Here is an 18416-nt window from a genome sequence, read left to right as displayed (position 1 = left end):
ATAGTCAGATCAAAATCATATTGCAGCAGTGTGGACATAACTGCTAGCTAGTCATAACTGCTAGAAGCCAGTCTAAATAACAGTTTTTCTTCACAGGCTTTTGTAAGCACCAAAAGTTATTACGGTCTACAGGGACCCCAGCCCCATGTGCCACACATTAAGGACCAAATGCAGCCTTCTACTACGTGAAATGCAGTATTCCAAAGGTTCCAATGGCAATACAAATAGTTATTCCTTTAGACCAAGGGTCTCCAAACTTCCGAAACAAAGAGCCACTTTACTGCCCTTCAAACTTTAGGGGGGCTGGACTGTGGTCAGTAAGGAGTGAACCATGCCATTGATTTGATGGTCAGTGGGAGTAAAAAAAAATTACATAATTGATGTCCATGGAAGGAACAGTGCCCCATCGTTAGTCTCTGCGGGAGAAAGAGTGCATCATAGTTTGTGTCAGTTGTGGAAGGAACAGTGCCCCATTGCTGGTGTGAGTGGAAGGAACAGTGCCCCATTGCTGATGTCACTGGAAGGAATGGTGCCCCATTGCTGGTGTCTGTGATCGGAACATTCCCCCCATCATTGGAGTTAATGGGAGGAATGGTGACCCCATCAAAGGGCCACATCCGGTTGGGTACCCCTGCTTTAGACCATTCAACTCTACCAGAGTTCCTCCAGAGGTTTGCAGGGACTTTGGCTGATTGGCCTCCCATTTGATAGTGCTTGCACAGTTCCTGGGCCAACGCTACTTGAAAATGCCACCATTATGTCACCAATGATTATTTAAGGCTCTGCAAGGAGGGTATTCTTCCCACAACTACTAATGTAAAGCCTAGTACACACAATCAGAAATTGTATGAATAATACTGCTTTTGATTGTACGATAATCTGATCGTTAGCAGACAGCTTTTGAACAAAAATTATTTGAAGGGACAAGCATGAAAAGTTTTCTCGCACAATATCAGATCATACCATTTTCCTTTTATCAGCACAGTTTTTGTCTGAAAATACAAATAGAATGCAATACATTAATCACTTCTGCATTTTTATTCTGTCATACACGAATTTTAGTAACTTTAGTAACCTTTTCACTTTCGATGAGACAAGCATGTAAAAAAAAAAAAAACAAACAAAATAAAACCGGACAATCATTCATCCAATAATCTCATTGTGTGTATGGGACTTAAGGGGCATTTTTCCCACTGACCCCAACTGGATTGGTTTTAGCAGGGGTTCTCCAAGATCTGAAAATGATTTCAGTGGTTCTTTGAGGGTAAAAAGTTTGACAAAGGCTGCTTTAGACTTTTTATAAAGCCAGGGAATAACTTTTCCATGATTTCCAAGGTTTAATAAATCCTGCAGGGCAATCTGGAATAAGCACTCATCTGTCATACATTCCTAAGTAGCAGATACTGGGTTCCCTAAACTCCCTCACACATATTAAACGTCTGCCTGATACAGTACTTCATGAGTCCATACAATCAGCCGCAGTCAACAATTTCTCACCAAAACTACCAGCTTTGCTCAGCTGCACTCTCAGTTTTCATTTGCACATCAGATTTTTTAAACTGCTGGGGATTAAGACCTTAAATCTACGGATCTGTTCAGTTTAAACAAAATCCAGGTTTTTGCAGATGTAGCTTTTAAACAAATACATTCAATTTCCGGCCACGGTTTGTTATCAGATCTCCTTCCTTGTACATGTGCATGCATTCTTTCCATTCTAGGACAGCTACAACATATATGGTTTTCACCTAGAAATGATTATTAAGATAAAGAAAAAGAGTAATTTATGGATCTGTAGGCATCTAAATAAACACCATGCAGTCCTTTCATATATGTTAACCACTTGCCAAACTCTGTTCAAGAAAACCACTACCCATTCAGGAATCAAGACATTATCCCCACAAAGCTGCTGCTCATGAATGGACACTATCAGCACAGACAATAAGCCTAGGTTCACACTATAAATCGCACAGGTACCACACCACATTAATGTACAATTCACATGCGATTCAGTGCGATGATATTTGAGCCTATTGATTTTGGATGGGCTCAAACTGCACCGCATCAGCGCCAAAATTGAGCATGCAACAATTTTGGGAAGGCACTGCAACCAGATTGCATTGTCGTTTTGTACCATGCGATATGGTACAGGCAAACACATTGCATTTGTGTCCTGTGTTTGGGATGTCATTATGATTGCACTGACATGTACTGCAGATCGCAAGGGCAGTGTGATTTGTATTTCAATGATTATTAGTTTATAAACATTTAAAAGAAACAGGAGCAACAAGACACGCCCACGCAGAGGCCATCAATCGCACATAAAAAGGGCAGTGCGATTTGAATGCAGTGCGTGAAACGTGCACAGATCGCGAGGTTTCCCACACCACATTCTAGTGTGAACCAAGTTCACACTAATAGCCTAGGTTCACATTAGAATGCAGTGCAGGAAACCTGCGATCTGTTTTGCACCACATTCAAATTGCACTGCCCTTGTGGTCAGCAGCAGGTGTCAGTGCAATCTTAACGATGACGCAAACGCACTGTTTGCCTGCACCAGATCGTATGATACAAAACAACGGTTATCCACTTGCACTGCAGTTCCAAAACTGCTGCAGGCATGACTTTGGTGTGATGCAGTGCGATCTGAGCCCATTCAAAATGAATGGTCTCAAATTGCACTGCATCGCATGTGAATTTCACAGGAATGCTGTGCGCTTCCTATGCGGTTCATAGTTTGAACCAAGGGTAAGTATTGACCTGTGCTGGGCAGTTTTGTCAAATGCAGTTCACAGACATCACATGGCAATTTGCCTCACATTCTATTAGGTCAATCACCACCACACTGCAACACTGTACAGTGAAAAAAGGACCTGTTCCATTCCGGACAGCACAGCATGTTGCCATGCAGTACACCAAATGTAAATGCACTGCAGTGATTAAAGAATTGTCTGATACATTCTAAGAAAGGGTTGTACCGCACTTTCACAGCGCACACCAGTATGATTGCTGGTGGGAACGGGCCCTAAAAAGCAGGGATCACAGGAGTTACCAACAACTACCAAAATAAGTCCTCGTGTACACTGGACGTTTTTACAGCGGCTGTTTTTGGCTTTTAATGTTTTTTTATACAGTCAGTAAACCCCCCAGCATGTTATCCTACGTGTCCATGCACACAGACTGTAAATCGACGTTTTTTGGCTGTGACATTTTTTTGGCTGGAAAAAAATCCCAGGACTAGTGGGTTTCTAGAGGAGTTGTAAAAACACTCTACCACAGAAAAAAAGCGGCAAATCGACGCAAACCGGCGTTTTTGGACTTTTCTTTTACAAAAAAACCCCCATTTTTTTCTAGTAACAAAAAAAACCTCTAAAAAGCAAAAAAATGCAAAAACGCAGCTAAACACTAATGCAAAAACGCTAAAAAAAAGCTGAAAAACTAAATTTTTAATGTGACTTTACACAGCTAACGTTATCAGCGTTATCAACACACCCCGTGTGCATGGAGCCTTACAGTAAGCCGAAGAAGCACCAAGCACAATACCTATTGGATTCTAACTGCCATAATTATGCAGTCAAATGTTTGAAAATTTGTCTCTGCATTTGGGTCGCTGGTATCTCTGTGGGATTTTTATCTGCATTTCCTATTGTTCCAGCAAGATGGTTGATCCAGGTTTTCCTGAATTACTGTAGGAGAGGAGAGATCATATATGATAACCTATTTATAAATCAGGTAGCCAAGAATCACTGTATGTAATTTACTGCTACAGCCAGGGGGAGGATGCTGCCCAAGGCGCCTATTTTTGATGGACAGGTTTTCCAATCCATCCAAGCAACAATGTCAGCTGACCCAGGAGGTTTGGGAGCCGCTCACTGACATGGGACCCTCACATGATTTGGCCATAACTATCAACTCCCATTTATGGATCCCTAAGCCCCGGTTCACATATATGTGGGCCATGTTTTGTGCGGGCACAAGAACCCATTCATTTGAATGGACTCTCGTGCCCCGTGACATGCTGGGAAGAAGTCCCTGCACTTCTTCTGAAAACGCAGCCCACACAGGAACCTCGGTTCCCAGTACGATGGCGTTTTCCAGTGCGGGCGGCGTGCCATTAGAACTAATGGCACCTGCCCACGGGTCCGCATTTCTCTGTGCAGGTGATGCGGCTGTATGGATTTTCGTGCGGATCCACAGTGGCACCACCCGCACATATGTGAACCTAGCCTTAAAGCAAAATTAAACCCTGCTATCCTTTAGAGCCAAGGAAGCTGCCATCTTAGCTTCTGATCTGAAGTTGTCATGATGCTGCACATGTGATCTGTTAGGACACCAGCCATTTGACGGCTTGAACGTTTGGTTGAAAGCACAACCAAGGAAATGGAGGAAGTGGCTAAATCAATGGGTTTTAATTCAACTTTAATGTAAAGTTTTTTCTCTTTGCACATAAAGTGTACATCATTCTAGAATTTATACGTTTCTGTTTGGGGGACAAAAAGGTGCTTATATAAGCAGATCGACACTTTATTTTATATTTGCAGACAGAACACACATACATACATACTGCAAAGACACACATTTTTAAAAGGAACCTAAAGTGCAATATTTGGCCATGTAAGTAGAAAGAACAACAAGGCGACGGGCAGAAAATAATGAAAAGTTGCACAGCCTCTCTGGATCATAACCTCATGTGACTTTGGTTCACTTTGCTGGTTTACTTCTGAAAACATTGAACATTGCTCCCACCACATGATATCATCTGCAGAGCCCCCATGCTTGTCTGTGTGCTGATCATAGTATTCCTACATGGACTAATGTAAAATGGACAGGACAGACGACTTGGAAATGTAAGGCATGTGGTCATTATTTCCAGCAGGGTTTATGTCAACAATCACAATGGGAAGTAGGTGAATGGTCTAAAAGTATAAGCAAAATGCATGGATGATATTCAGTTTTAGGCTCCATACACATTAGCATTTATTATATGCTCAAAAAACGTTAGAAAAAAAAAGCTGGATGAAAAACACAGATAATAGCTGGCTTGTAGTAGCAGTTTAAGAGCATTTAGGACTGTGAGCATTTTATTAGTGCTTTTACAGTAGATAAAGAAAAAAAAAAGGCTTGAAAAAAGCTGTTAGGAGCAATTTAGTAGTGTTTAGGAGCATTTTAAGTTTTTTTCTGCTGGGAGAATGCTTCCAAAAACTCTACAAAAACAATTTTTTCTGCTCCTAAACTTGAAAAATGCTTCTAGCATAAAATAGTGTGCATGGACAAATAGGATAACACTATTTGCTTCTAGGAGCAGAAAAAAAAATGCTGATAACTTCTAGGAGCTTACAAAAACGCTAGTGTGCATGGAGCCTAAGCTTCATGCACACAGCCATACAGCGGCCATAAGACGCTCAAAGCCTGTGTAATGCCTCCTTTGGGACCAACTGCCACCATGGGCAGATGCTGTGCATTTGAAGCATACGTCAGCGCACGTACAGGTGCTTTACATAAACTCTGGTGCACAACCACCTCTTCCTATTCATCTCAATGGTAATCTGTACTTTGCGAAAGTGGGTGCCGGGGGAGTCATTACCCAAGCTCTGCACACTGTATGGCCCCTGAGCCACCATGTGCATGAAGCTTCAGTGTTCTGAGGTCATATGTTGTGAATGGTCATCTCCTATATGCCACTTTCCATCTGCAATCACATCTGAATGGGAAATGGAATTGTGAAGTGCCCGCAGGCGTAATACACCCTGAATAAAAAGAATATAAAACAATTATGGCAAAAATAGTAGATGATTTATCCAATCACAAGCCATGACAATATGCAAATAGGAATCTGGAGGACAACAACAATAACAATAGATCCATTGCCCAATCCAAAGTCACAAACACTGGACAAGAACAAAAGACAATGGAGGAAAACAATGTCCACATGGCTTGTATACAAGCATTACAAAACGCCTTCTGTCCATGGCACTCCAAGGTCAAATCAAACACGAGGCAGATTACATCCATGAAGTCATTCTAGGCACTGCTTGTTTTTGTTTTTCTAATAATTACACAATCTAAAAAGATAACCATTGGCACAAAAGTGTCAAGAAAAACGCAAACTTTTTAACAGTCATTCACAAAAAGTAGATTATTTTACAGAAGAAATAATTATAGACGGGCTTCTTTGGATAGCAACCATCAATCAATCCACCATCAATCAAGCAATCATTAACTCTGCCACACAAAGTTTGAGCACCCAAAGTTGCACTGGGGCAACAGCTAAGGAGGTCCAAAAAAAAGTTGTAACGAATAGCAATTTTTGTATATAAGGTTAGAGAGCAGGAGGGAAGGTGGGAAGTAAGCTAGGTTAGTAACGACATTTAGGTCTGCTTTAGGCTCCATGTACATAGGACACTTCTGAACGATGGAAACTGACTGCTAGAAAACGTAGGTTAAAAAACGTCTGTTTGTTTAGCCGCGTTTGCATAACACATTTATGAGTGTTTGCATTTAGAAGCGTTTTTTAAATATAACCTCAGGAGACCTTCCAAAATGCCCAGAATGCACTGAAAAAAACAGTAAAAAATTAACGATTTCAGACATTTTGACAGAAATAGAGAGAGCAGAAGCACAGAGAGCAGTATTTGTTGAGATTAGCTATCTTTTTGTTTTGTGCTGTTTGGATGTGTTCCAGCTCATTTCTGTGCAGAAATTATTGCAGCGGTGTCTAACATATTTTCTTTCATGCGAAACCTCAAAGTATGGTGTACCAGGTCCATTTGAGTATTGGGAAAATGCTTTGCATGCATTTTTCATGATGAAAAAAGGCTCTAGACAGCATCTGGAAATAGAAGAGTTAAACAAATTTTCCAACCGCAAATGCTTATAAACGCGGTTAGCCGCGTTTACAAGCATTTGAAATGCTGATAATATCTACTCCTGAACGCAAGTTTGGTGCGTTCAAAAAAACGACTGTAAACTCAACTGCCTGTAAATGACTGTAAACAACATAGGGTACTAGACACAGGAAAACATTAGGGTGAGTTCAGGGGCTGCTGAAAAGCTTCTAAACGTGAGTTTATCTGCTGCAGTGTACATGGAGCCTAAGGGTTCTTTCAAAGCAGCCTGCACACTATAAAACATGTGCGTACCAGTATGCAATGTGTAGGGGCAGTGACGGGTGGTGCTTTGTTAGAACACTTCGCACTGTTTACTTATTTTAAAAATTGAACTTTATTGAAATGTCACAAAAAACATTTCATTGAAGTCTATGCACCAAGCTGTGGTGACATGTGCTGCTCTGAGTTGTGCTGTGCAAAAATGTAGACATGCTGCATCTCACAATTGTGCCCTTGTGTTGATTTATGCAGATCAATGCAGCTCAACAGATATATGAACAAGCCCTTAAAGCTGTTGCAAAGGCTGAAGGTTTTTTTACATGCATTAAAAAACGTGAAAAACGTTTTGAGTGCAGCCCCCACCCCCCGCTATACTTACCCGAGCTTGATCCAGTGCTGTGTCAAAGAGTGGCACTGCTTCTCTCCCTCTGGCTCAAAGGCAGCAACAGAAGCCATTGGCTCCTGCTGCTGTCCTGCACAGCCAGTGAGGAGGGAGCAGAGGCGGGGCTGAGCCGCACTGTGTGTGTCCATGGCCACACAGTGCTGCTCGGGATCTAGCCGACCACTTGCTTTGGAGGCAGTCAGCAGGGGGGAGGAGCCAAGAGCACCAGCCGGGAACCCAACGAGAGGAGGAACAGGGCTGTTCTGTGCAAAACCATTGCACAGAGCAGGTAAGTATGACATGTTAGTTATTTTAAAAACTATTTTTTTCCCCCGTTTACAATCAATTTGAGTAGAGCTCTGCAATGGATGAAAGAACAATGTTCCAATGCTCTCATCACTTCAAACACATCAGACGTTCCCGTGTATAGATTAATACATTGGTACGACAATATGAGCGCTAGTCATATCTAAATCAGTAAGGATAATAAAAATAATTATAGTAACACTTCATTGGACTTCCATGTCAAAGATTCAAGACAGCATAAGTGGTAAGATAGCAGAGTGCTGAGGAATGACAGACTATTACTCCTGTCTTTGCATATCTCACCAATTGGCAGAACTCTTTGGTAGACTTTCTTTTTAAGATATGGCAGTCTTAGACACTGATAAAACAACTGTAAATGACCTCTTAATTTTCAATCTGAGAAGCCACCTAAAGCAAATACTTCCCTCCCATGTTTAAGTACAACTGATTGATGAGCTTACAAAAGGTGTACTTTTCCTCACTTGTTTAACAAGCAAGCAGCTCACAGCACAGCTCCTCGCCAGATTCTGCACGCAACGCCTGCTATATATATACTGTACCTGCATTTAAATGGGCAGCTATCCACAGATTAGCATGGCTCCAACGCATGACAGAACTGGGCAAAACGAACGCAAACCCACAATAAGAAAACATCCCATAAAAAATGTGCATCGCTGCAAGTAGGATTTTTCACACTTCAAAAAGTCATAATTTGATAAATTATTATTTTACAGGATTTATATATTGCCAACAGTTTGCTCATCGCTTCACAATATAAGGGAGACAATACAGCAACAATACATTTCAGTACAAAAGGAATATGAGGGCCCTGGTCATGGAGCTTACAATCTAAAATCTAAAATGAAAACAGGCTTACTCAACACTGCGGTTTTAGGGACCACCACACAGACGCAAAGGCAATTTGTCCTATGACTTGGTTCAGTTCACACCAATGTACTTCATTTGTGCTAAGTAGGACATTCTGCATTTTTACACAATGCAGCGCACTGCAACACATTACACCACATCACAAACTGCTGCAGTGCATAAAAAATTAAAGAACATGATATTTCAATAAATTAAAGGGAAGAAAAAAAAAAAAAAAAAGGTAAACCGTTTGATGTGCTCTAACAGCATACACCAGTAAGCATGCCTTATACCAAGCTTAGCATGCACCTGCTGGTGTGAATGGGCCCCACTCAAGCTTGCCTACTGCACAATCTCTAAGTACATGTATTCTCTGTTCATTGTGTTGTGCACTTTTCTTGTGGGATTAGACCATCTGCCAGGCTTTTACTGCTGTCTGTGCCCGTTATGGAGATGCACTCTCTCCATTTGTCCTGTTTACCACTATTATCGAAAGCGAAAGTAGCATAAAATCCCAAATTTTGGAGGATATCTTCCAATTGGGTGAAAACCAGGTATTCCCTCACTTTAGCAGGATTTCCTTTTACTTCTTGTTTTAGCTACGGGACAGAAAGTGAAATAAAATTTTTCTAATGGGACACAAATGTCAAAAAAAACCCCAAAAAAACAAAACACTGACAGGTTATAATCGTCCTTCATTCTATCCAAAATGAACAATAAAAAACATTTTGCTTTAGTTCCACTTTAAACTAATTGATTTTGCGCTCGCATGTACTACACATGCATTTAGCACACCTTTTCCTTATGCTTACATTCATTTTATTGAGCCCTGTCTTTGCATTTAAAGCATATGTAAACCCATTCAGTTTAAAACAAAAATGAAAGACAAAACATTGTGTATAAATATTAAAAAGATATTTTAATACCTTTTTTCCCTTCTGTCCTCAGCTGCATAAGAGCTGCGTGAGGAGGAGGAGAAGCAGCAGTACACTGATCTTCCCAATGAATGGCTATGTCAGTACAAACCTGATCATTGGATTAGCTCCCAGTAGTTTGAAAACTGACCAGGCTGTGCTCTCCCGCCTAGTGTAGTCAGTTTTTAACAGGAAAGCAGAGAGACTGGCAGGAACTCAGATATATTTCACACAAAAGAAAGCAATACAAATAGAACAGGATATTTTTTCATACAAGCACATGGTACAGCAGACACATCAGGAATATGAAATGTTGGGCCTACATATTCTTTAAGCACACTCTAAATGTAGCTTCTTTTTTGGCACAGCACTTGCTAATGCACATATGTAAACAGATCTCATTTAAATGGATAGGATTCTGGATGCGTTCTTTCTGGGAATTTAAATTTTGCAATTAAGTGCATGAAAATGCATAAGAGTAAACTAAAATCAGATAGACAGTAATAGAAACCAGACACGTGAGCTCATACTTCCCCACTCTATGTAAACCAAGGAAAACAGTCAATCGGCGTTCCACTTAATGCTGTTAATTAGTGGGTGATGGACTTCATTCCTATTGTATCTATGTTGTTTAAATGTTTTATTGTTCATTTTTTGAGTATCATCATCGCTTGATGATCCACAGTAAGCAGAGCTCATGGAAATGAATGTCATTTTGAATGTATGCTTTTCTGTCTCTGAACTCATACAATCCCAGCTGTGAATACCTCTCAGAACACCCAACCGCCGCGTATTAGTTTTGCCAGACTGCTGGCAGCAGGCTGTACACTGCACCTTTGCCTCCCTTGCAACCAAAAAAAGCTGTTTTTTTACGCTGTAGGTGCCAAATCGCCAGTGTGTATGAGCCCTAACTCTGCATGGAAGAGCCCGGAGCCCAAGTGTGAATCTAAGACCAGTGCAAGTACACATGCAGCACTTATGAAAACAGCACATCCCGGCTCTGGAACCTTGCCATTCGGTAAGTGTGGGTGCTACACACAGCAATATAGGCTGTAGCATCCAAGCAGACTGATGCTGCAGTTTGCATTTAAATATTGATGTGATACACAGCAACTACTTCAGTGCGCCCTGTCTGATATGGGGCCATCCAACTCAGCAGAGTGTACTCCAACAGACTGACAGGGGCGCCAAGATGCGTCAGAAACTCACGCTATGCATTTATATTATGGTGCGTACAAGGCCTTAGCAATAATGATTATGCCAAATTGCAGGAACTCAAAGCAAATGCCCTCACTATTTACCCGACAAGTGCCAACCAACTTGATGTGGTTGCTATGAGTTTCTGCAGTCCGCTTATCATCCCAGCTCAGTACATTGGCTGATAAATAACCTAAAGGTTTCACGTATATATCAAAATTACAAATATTAATGGAGATTTGTGCAAGTTGTAAATCTATAGTACAAGCCATACCTAGAGGCCTCCTTTTGTATTTGCTGACGGATTGGCCTTGGAAGCGAGTTTCGTGATCTTCATCTATGGTCTGTCCTAAAGACAGGAGGCTCACTCTTCTCATCTTCAAGAGTCTGGGTGAACTTTCCCGCAAGGTACTCCCTACATCCAAGACCACCTCACCAGACACAGAAGAGGGTACCACCCATCTTAAAAAATCCATCTCCGATCACATCACTGTCAGATCACGGACAGCTCTGACTGCAGCAGCCAAGGCACAGCAAGGTGTATGCACAGCTTCCTTGAAACAACATTAAGGTGGACTAGCCTGGCTTGCTTTACATAGTGATGTCACTCTGAACCTGGGTGGTGCCAGACATGAGCAGGTCAACAGCCAGCTGTTGTGAAGCACAAACCGTATTTACTGTACAAACTGATAAAACCACAAGATAACAACTCCATAAAAAGACACGCAATATGCTTCATAAAACACAGGGACTTCAACACTGCCCATATAGCAAGCATACTGCACGAAATTAGAAAATTACAAACTGCGATAGGGTCATATACCAAGTGAACTCCGCTTTAACTGGAGCATGATAACCCATGAACACAGAGCCAGCAGGGAGGAGTAATAGTCTGTTGTAGAAGATAAGACTTATCACTTACACACTGCTTCATAGGACTGAGCATTCATAGGAACCAACAGACACACAGCTCCCTCTACGGACATAAGGACCACAAACCACAGAATGGCATGGAAGAACGTGCACTTAAATAGAAGAAATCACTCCTGCAAACATGAAACTTCCCAACTAGAAAATAAATACATTTTCTAATCACCTGTATGTGAAATAAGTAAAGATAGTGATACCAGCCTTATGGAGTCGGGAAGGGGCATCACACCCTACTAAAGGGGCATAGCACCCTACTAAAGGGGCATCCCAGCCTACTAAAGGGGCATCGCACCCTACTAAAGGGGCATCCCAGCCTACTAAAGGGGCATCGCACCCTACTAAAGGGGCATAGCACCCTACTAAAGGGGCATAGCACCCTACTAAAGAGGCATCACACCCTAATAAAGAGGCATCGCACCCTACTAAAGGGACATCGCACCCTACTAAGGGGGCATCGCACCCTACTAAAGGGGCATCCCAGCCTACTAAAGAGGCATCCCAGCCTACTAAAGGGACATCGCACCCTACTAAAGGGGCATCGCACCCTACTAAAGGGGCATCCCAGCCTACTAAAGGGGAATCGCACCCTACTAAAAGGGCATCACACCCTACTAAAGAGGCATCCCAGCCTACTAAAGAGGCATCGCACCCTACTAAAGGTTCATTGCACCCTACTAAAGAGGCATCGCACCCTACTAAAAGGGGCATCGCACCCTACTAAAGGGGCATCGCACCCTACTAAAGGGGCATCGCACCCTACTAAAGGGGCATCGCACCCTATTAAAAGGGCATCATACACTACTAAAGGTGCATCACACCCTACTAAAAGGGCATCACACCCTATTAAAAGGGCATCATACACTACTATAGGGGCATCACACCTCACTAAAGAGGCATCACACCCTACTACAGAGGCATCACACCCTACTACAGGGGCATCACACCCTACTACAGGGGCATCACACCTAACTAAAGAGGTATCACACCCTACTAAAGGGGCATCACACCTTACTAAAGAGGCATCACACCCTACTAAAAGGTGCATCGCACCCTACTAAAGGGACATCGCACCCTACTAAAGAGGCATCCCAGCCTACTAAAGGGACATCACACCCTACTAAAGAGGCATCACATCCTACTAAAGAGGCATCACACCCTACTAAAAAGGGCATCCCATCTTACTAAAGGGGCATGACAGAAGAACAGTTCTTGCAGTCAACAACCAATTAGATTCTTTCATTCAATTCTGCAGCCCCACAGACTTGTTTTGTGATCTACCATCTAGTGGCAGTTGCCCACTTTGATGGGACTGTAAACTATCAGCTTGGCACAAGTGAAAAAAGAGAAATAATAATCAGCGCAAATACTGAAACCAAGTCCGGAACAGTCTGATAGTAGGTAACGATGGTTAGGGTGGCTTGAATTAGGGGGTCCGTATGGCACTAAGGGCAAGCTCCATGTAGTACTGTAGCAGACTGTGTGTTATGGAGAGAAGGAGAAGTGCCTCTAAGTGCAGCAGACCACTTGAATATAGTATAAAAGTAGGAACACTCACATTTAGGTAGATTAATACAGGCATGTTAAATGTAAGGTGTAAACACCAAATAGAACGGCTGTCACTGGTGCCCACTGTGTCCACATCTCGCTGGAGCAGCATGGTGGCTGGAGAGACAGCTGTGGAGCCAGCCGGCGCGCACGTCAGTGACCAGGATGCAATGCGACGTCTGCTGCACTTAGAGGCGCTTCTCCTACTCTCCTTATCAGCTTGGCACAACTTAGTGCAATCCGATTCACACTTCTGAGAATACTAACATTCATTCTGGGACTCTATTGTCCTGTCTCACAGGTCCTACATCTTCAATCCTAAAGCCAAACTCCAGGCACAATTGAAAAAATAACTTGCAGCAGGAACACCACCCTGCAAGGGTTATATGCTTGTTATAGCGGAACTAAATCGAACTCATTAAAAACTGCATCTCTGATCTTAAAGTATAACTAAAGGCAACATTTTTTTTTTTTAGTTTTGGATAGTGTGTGAAGGGATAATAACCCCTGTCAATTTTTATTGCTGTCTCTGCCCCCATTAGGGAGATTCACCCTCTCCCCTTGTCCCGTTTATCATGGTCATCTAAGGTGAAAGTAAAAGAAACCCCAAATTTTGGGTTGTCCCCATAAAAGTAATAGGGGGGAAATTTTCCAATGGGGACATTGGCCCTGTGCTGATCACATGCACTCTCCCAAGAAAAAAAAAAACAAACTCTCTAGCAATACACACTAAACTGAGCATGTGCATATGCCTATGGTTCAGTCTGTCTTATCAGGAGATAAGAGGTGGTCGCTTGAAAAAGGGGAGGAACAGAGAAGAAAGGATCAAACATCCTTTTTACACAATGCAGAGGATTAACCCCTTAGGTTCCACAGTGAGTATAACAAGCATGCTTTACTGCATATACAGACTGATTTTACTGTTGTGGGTTTAGTAACATATTAATTTGCACAGAGTTTCTCACTTCCCGTTTTGGTCATGGGACAGGAAGTGAAGGGAAATCTACAAAATGTGACACTGATGGCATAAATTAAAATGACAGGAGTTCTAACACTCCTCATGTTATCCAAAATGAAAAAAAAAAGTTTTGCCTATAATTCTACTGTAAAAGATGTCACCCCCCACCAGCCAATCGGAGAGAAGAGGTCAGTGGCTGGCAAGGGATGTAACCACTGCATCACCGGAAAGTGCAGGCGAGTATATTCAGAAGTTCAGCTCTCCTTTAAATTTTTATTTAAGTAGAAAAAAAAAAATGGACTTTACAACCTCTTTAACCACCGAAATGAGACGGAGTGGGCCTCACAGTTTTTAGTTGTATTCGAAGTTGGGCTTTAATTATATCTACAACAAAGAGGCTTTCCCAAGTCCCACATAGGAGAATAGGAGACGTCATGCAATGACAGATACCATGGTCAGATTTTATCTTTTTTAAACAAAAGGTAGCAACAACTGGGTGTTGTGACAATTTTTTTACAGTCAATAAACCCTCACACTACATAGCGGCTGGTATAGAATTGCGTGTGGCCTGCAAAATAGACACAGAAATGTTATGTTGTCACTGCTCAGGCTGACGACACACGGCGATTCTGCTGCTAGAAACATAATCGCTAAAAATGCTGCCTGCGCGTGTCTACGGAATTGTTCCATCTGTAGTCACACACAGCAAGATGCCGCTCTGCCGCGGGCCCGAATCTTAATTGTTTGTGATGGGACTTCTCAGTGCCTCAGCTACAGACAGGATGAATCCTTAGAGACAAACAGACATCCTCTTAGCTATCCTGCCACTGGTGGTTTTGACAAATTGTCAGTGGTAGGATCGCTAGCAGCAGTCCCCCTTGTGTCATCATTTCCATCTCATACTCCTGAGTACTGGAAAGAATATGTCAATCAAAGCTCTGCTATTATGAGCAAACAGGCAGTGCAAAAAAATGACCCAGCATGCTGGAAATTGTTCCAAACACTTTATAAAACCAACAATTGTGCTGGCTTTGTTTATAGGAGGCTGAAAGCCTATACATGAACTGTCCTTCAAACTTTAGGTGTGCCAGATTGTGGCCAGGGGGAGTAGAAAAAGCCCTGGTGTCAGTGGGAGGAATAGTGCCCCATCATTGGTGTCATTGGGAGGAATAGTGCATCATCATTAGTGTCAGTGGGAGGAATAGTGCCCCATCATTGGTGTCAGTTGATAGGAATAGTGCCCCATCATTGGTGTCAGTTGATAGGAATAGTGCCCCATCATTAGTGTCAGTGGGAGGAATAGTGCCCCATAATTGGTGTCAGTGGGAGGAATAGTGCCCCATCATTGGTGTCAGTGGGAGGAATAGTGCCCCATAATTGGTGCCAGTGGGAGGAATAGTGCCCCATCATTGGTGCCAGTGGGAGGAATAGTGCCCCATCATTGATGCCAGTGGGAGGAATAGTGCCCCATCATTGGTATCAGTGGGAGGAATAGTGCCCCATCATTGGTGCCAGTGGGAGGAATAGTGCCCCATCATTGATGCCAGTGGGAGGAATTGTGCCCCACCATTGGTGTCAGTGGGAGGAATAGTGCCTATTCATTGGTGTCAGTGGGAGAAGTAGTGCCCCAGCATTAGTGTTAGTGGGTGGCAGTAGGAGGAATAGTGCCTTAACACTGGTGTCAGCGGAAGGAATAGTGCCCCATTGTTTGCTTCAGAGGGAAGAATAGTGCCCCATCATTGGTGTCAGTGGAAGGAACAGTGCCCCATCACTGGTGTCAGTTGCAGGAACTGTCGATGACAGCAGGAGAATAATGCCTCAAGGAGCAGATAAAAGCAAGCAAAGGGCCACATCCGCCCCTGCTCCCCGGGCCACAGTTTGGAGACCACTCATTTAGATCCTTTATGCTTCTCCATTGAAGAATGAAAGATGAAGCAGACTTACATTGAGAATGTCAAGCAAATTAGAAATTCTCCCAGTTTGAATATAACCGCATCCAACTGCCTGAAGGACTCATTATGCTATGTAGCACATCAGAAATGGCAGGCTGACCGCAAGCAATGCTGAAAATAGGGAGCAGTACTTGCTATTACTGCACTGCATATAAGCAGCCCAGAGTGGCTGTGCACGGGGGACACTAAGCTGTCCATGTGAACTAACAGCCACATTCACAGCAGACATCAGTAATATCCACCTGTCAATCAATGCCAGCCTGTAGTTAGGATAGAGAACATGCAATCCTCTGGGCTGGAAAGAGCCCATGCATTGTATTTGGTGTGTACGGGTCTGAATGTCACCAACCTGTCATATAGAAGTGAGTGCCCTCAGCGGGGGAGACTACTAATCATCTTCATTACAATGCAGTCACCATGCCAATGATCAGTACTAATGGTAATGGAACAACAGACTCTTCAGTGATTGCCAACCTGGAAGAAATAATAAACAGGAAAAACAGGCAGGGGCAGACAGCCAGGTAGCTGCAAACTAGAATGTGAGAAGGCTTTCATGCTGTTGACTTACAGACACGGATATAATTAGTTGAACATAGGCCTCAAATGTTTATCTCAGAAGACATAATAGCCGACAGTGTGTTTCATGATCCAACGGCTACAAGAAGGCTAAAGCAGCAGGCCAATTATTCTGATTGCTGAAACACTGGAGCATTTAAAGGAGAACTCCAGAAGAAGCCAAAATTGCAATCATGATTTTGCTTGGAGGTGGTGGAAAATGGGAGATATGTACATTCTATCAACTCCAGCATCTAGTGTTTGGTGTCATTATAAGTGCTGAGGATCAAATATTTGCTAATAGCACAGCATCACCTGAATGGGTGATACTCATATGTAGAGAATCTAGCGGCTCCAGTTTGGGTTTTTTTCCTGCAGTAAAAGGGAAGCCATACAGAAATGCTGGATGTTGCAGGAGTCCTGGTTTACACCAATGTGATTTGTCATGCGATTTGACAGTTCAAAAGTTGCACGGCAACTGTTCATATTGTTGCGACTCAAATTGCACCAATTTTGAAAAAGTTTCCTGCACTACTTTTCTGTGATTTCATTGCAACTTGCATTGGCTTCTGTTAACCTCCTCCCACCCGCCATATAGTAAAATGACGGGCGCAAGGTGATTCGCTCGTTCTGGGAGGACGTCATATGACGTCCTCCCATTCTAACCGTGCATGCGCGGCGATCGGCGGTGAGCTGTGTCCCTCGGACACAGCAGATCACAGATCCACGGAAAGAGCCGAAGATGTCGGCTCGGTCATGTGATCAGCTTTGTCCAATCACAACGGATCACATGTAAACAGGGAAATGCCGGTTATCGGCACTTCTCTCCTCACGAGCTGTCACACTGACAGCTTGTGAGGAGAGGAGAGCCGGTAATCGGCATTCCTCGGAGGGAACATGTACACTGATCATCAGGGCACTGATGATCAGTGTGCCCTGATGATCTGTGTAGCCCCAGCAGTGCCACCTGTCAGTGTCCATCAATGCCAGCTGTCAGTGCTCATTCATGCCACCTGCCAGTGCCCAGTTTCACATTTCAGTGCCCATCAGTGCCACACCAATGCCACATATCAGTGCCCATCTGAGCTGCCTTTCAGTGTCACCCATCAATGCCAGTCAGTGCCACCTATCAATGCTGCCAATCAGTGCCGCCTATCAGTGCCATGAGTGCTGCCTTTCTGTGCCCATCAGTGATGCCTGTCAATGCCCATCAGTGCCACCTACCTGTGCCTCCTCATCAGTGCCCATCAGTGCCACCTATCAGTGTCCATCATTGCAGCCTCATTAGCACACATCAGTGGAGAAAAATCACTTGTTTACAAAATTTTATAACAAAAACTAAGAAAAAACTTTTTTAAAAAATATTTTCAGTGGTTTTTGGTTTAAGAAAAAATAAAAAACCCAGAGGTGATTAAATACCACCAAAATAAAGCTCTATCTGTCACAAAAAAAATGATAAAAATTTCATATGGGTACAGTGTTGCATGACCGCACAATTGTCATTCAAAGTGTGACAGCGCTGAAAGCTGGAAATTGGCCTGGGCAGGAAGGGGGTATAAGTGCCCTGTAGGCTAGTGGTTAAATGAAGTTGCCAGCCAAAATGAAATTGAACATCCAAATCACACTGATCTGTGGTGTAAACTAGGGCTTAATGTCTTACTAAACCCAAAACAGTAAAATCAGTCTGTATATGCAGTAAAGCATGCT

At 42.9% G+C, this 18416-nt stretch overlaps 1 protein-coding gene across 5 annotated transcripts in view; it reads right to left on the bottom strand.

The window, feature by feature from the left end:
• FRYL (FRY like transcription coactivator) overlaps positions 1 to 18416 on the bottom strand; it is a 467937-nt gene that overhangs the window by 291706 nt on the left and 157815 nt on the right. For 2 of the 5 annotated variants that reach the window (XM_089690109.1, XM_089690110.1), the window contains exon 1: positions 11044 to 11260. The exons of the other annotated variants lie outside the window; for them this stretch is intronic. In XM_089690109.1, coding sequence (XP_089546235.1) covers positions 11044 to 11245 — 202 coding nt within the window. In that variant the 5' untranslated portion in view covers positions 11246 to 11260. Of the gene's footprint in view, positions 1 to 11043; positions 11261 to 18416 lie in introns of those variants that run through there. 5 annotated transcript variants of the gene reach the window in all.

This window comes from Staurois parvus, unplaced genomic scaffold (assembly GCF_062004578.1).
Source record: "Staurois parvus isolate SC_StPar_1 unplaced genomic scaffold, SC_StPar_1.0 ptg000517l, whole genome shotgun sequence".
NCBI lineage: Eukaryota > Metazoa > Chordata > Amphibia > Anura > Ranidae > Staurois > Staurois parvus.
The sequence above is the reverse complement of the archived record's forward strand: the minus strand, read 5'-3'. Positions and strand labels throughout refer to the sequence as shown.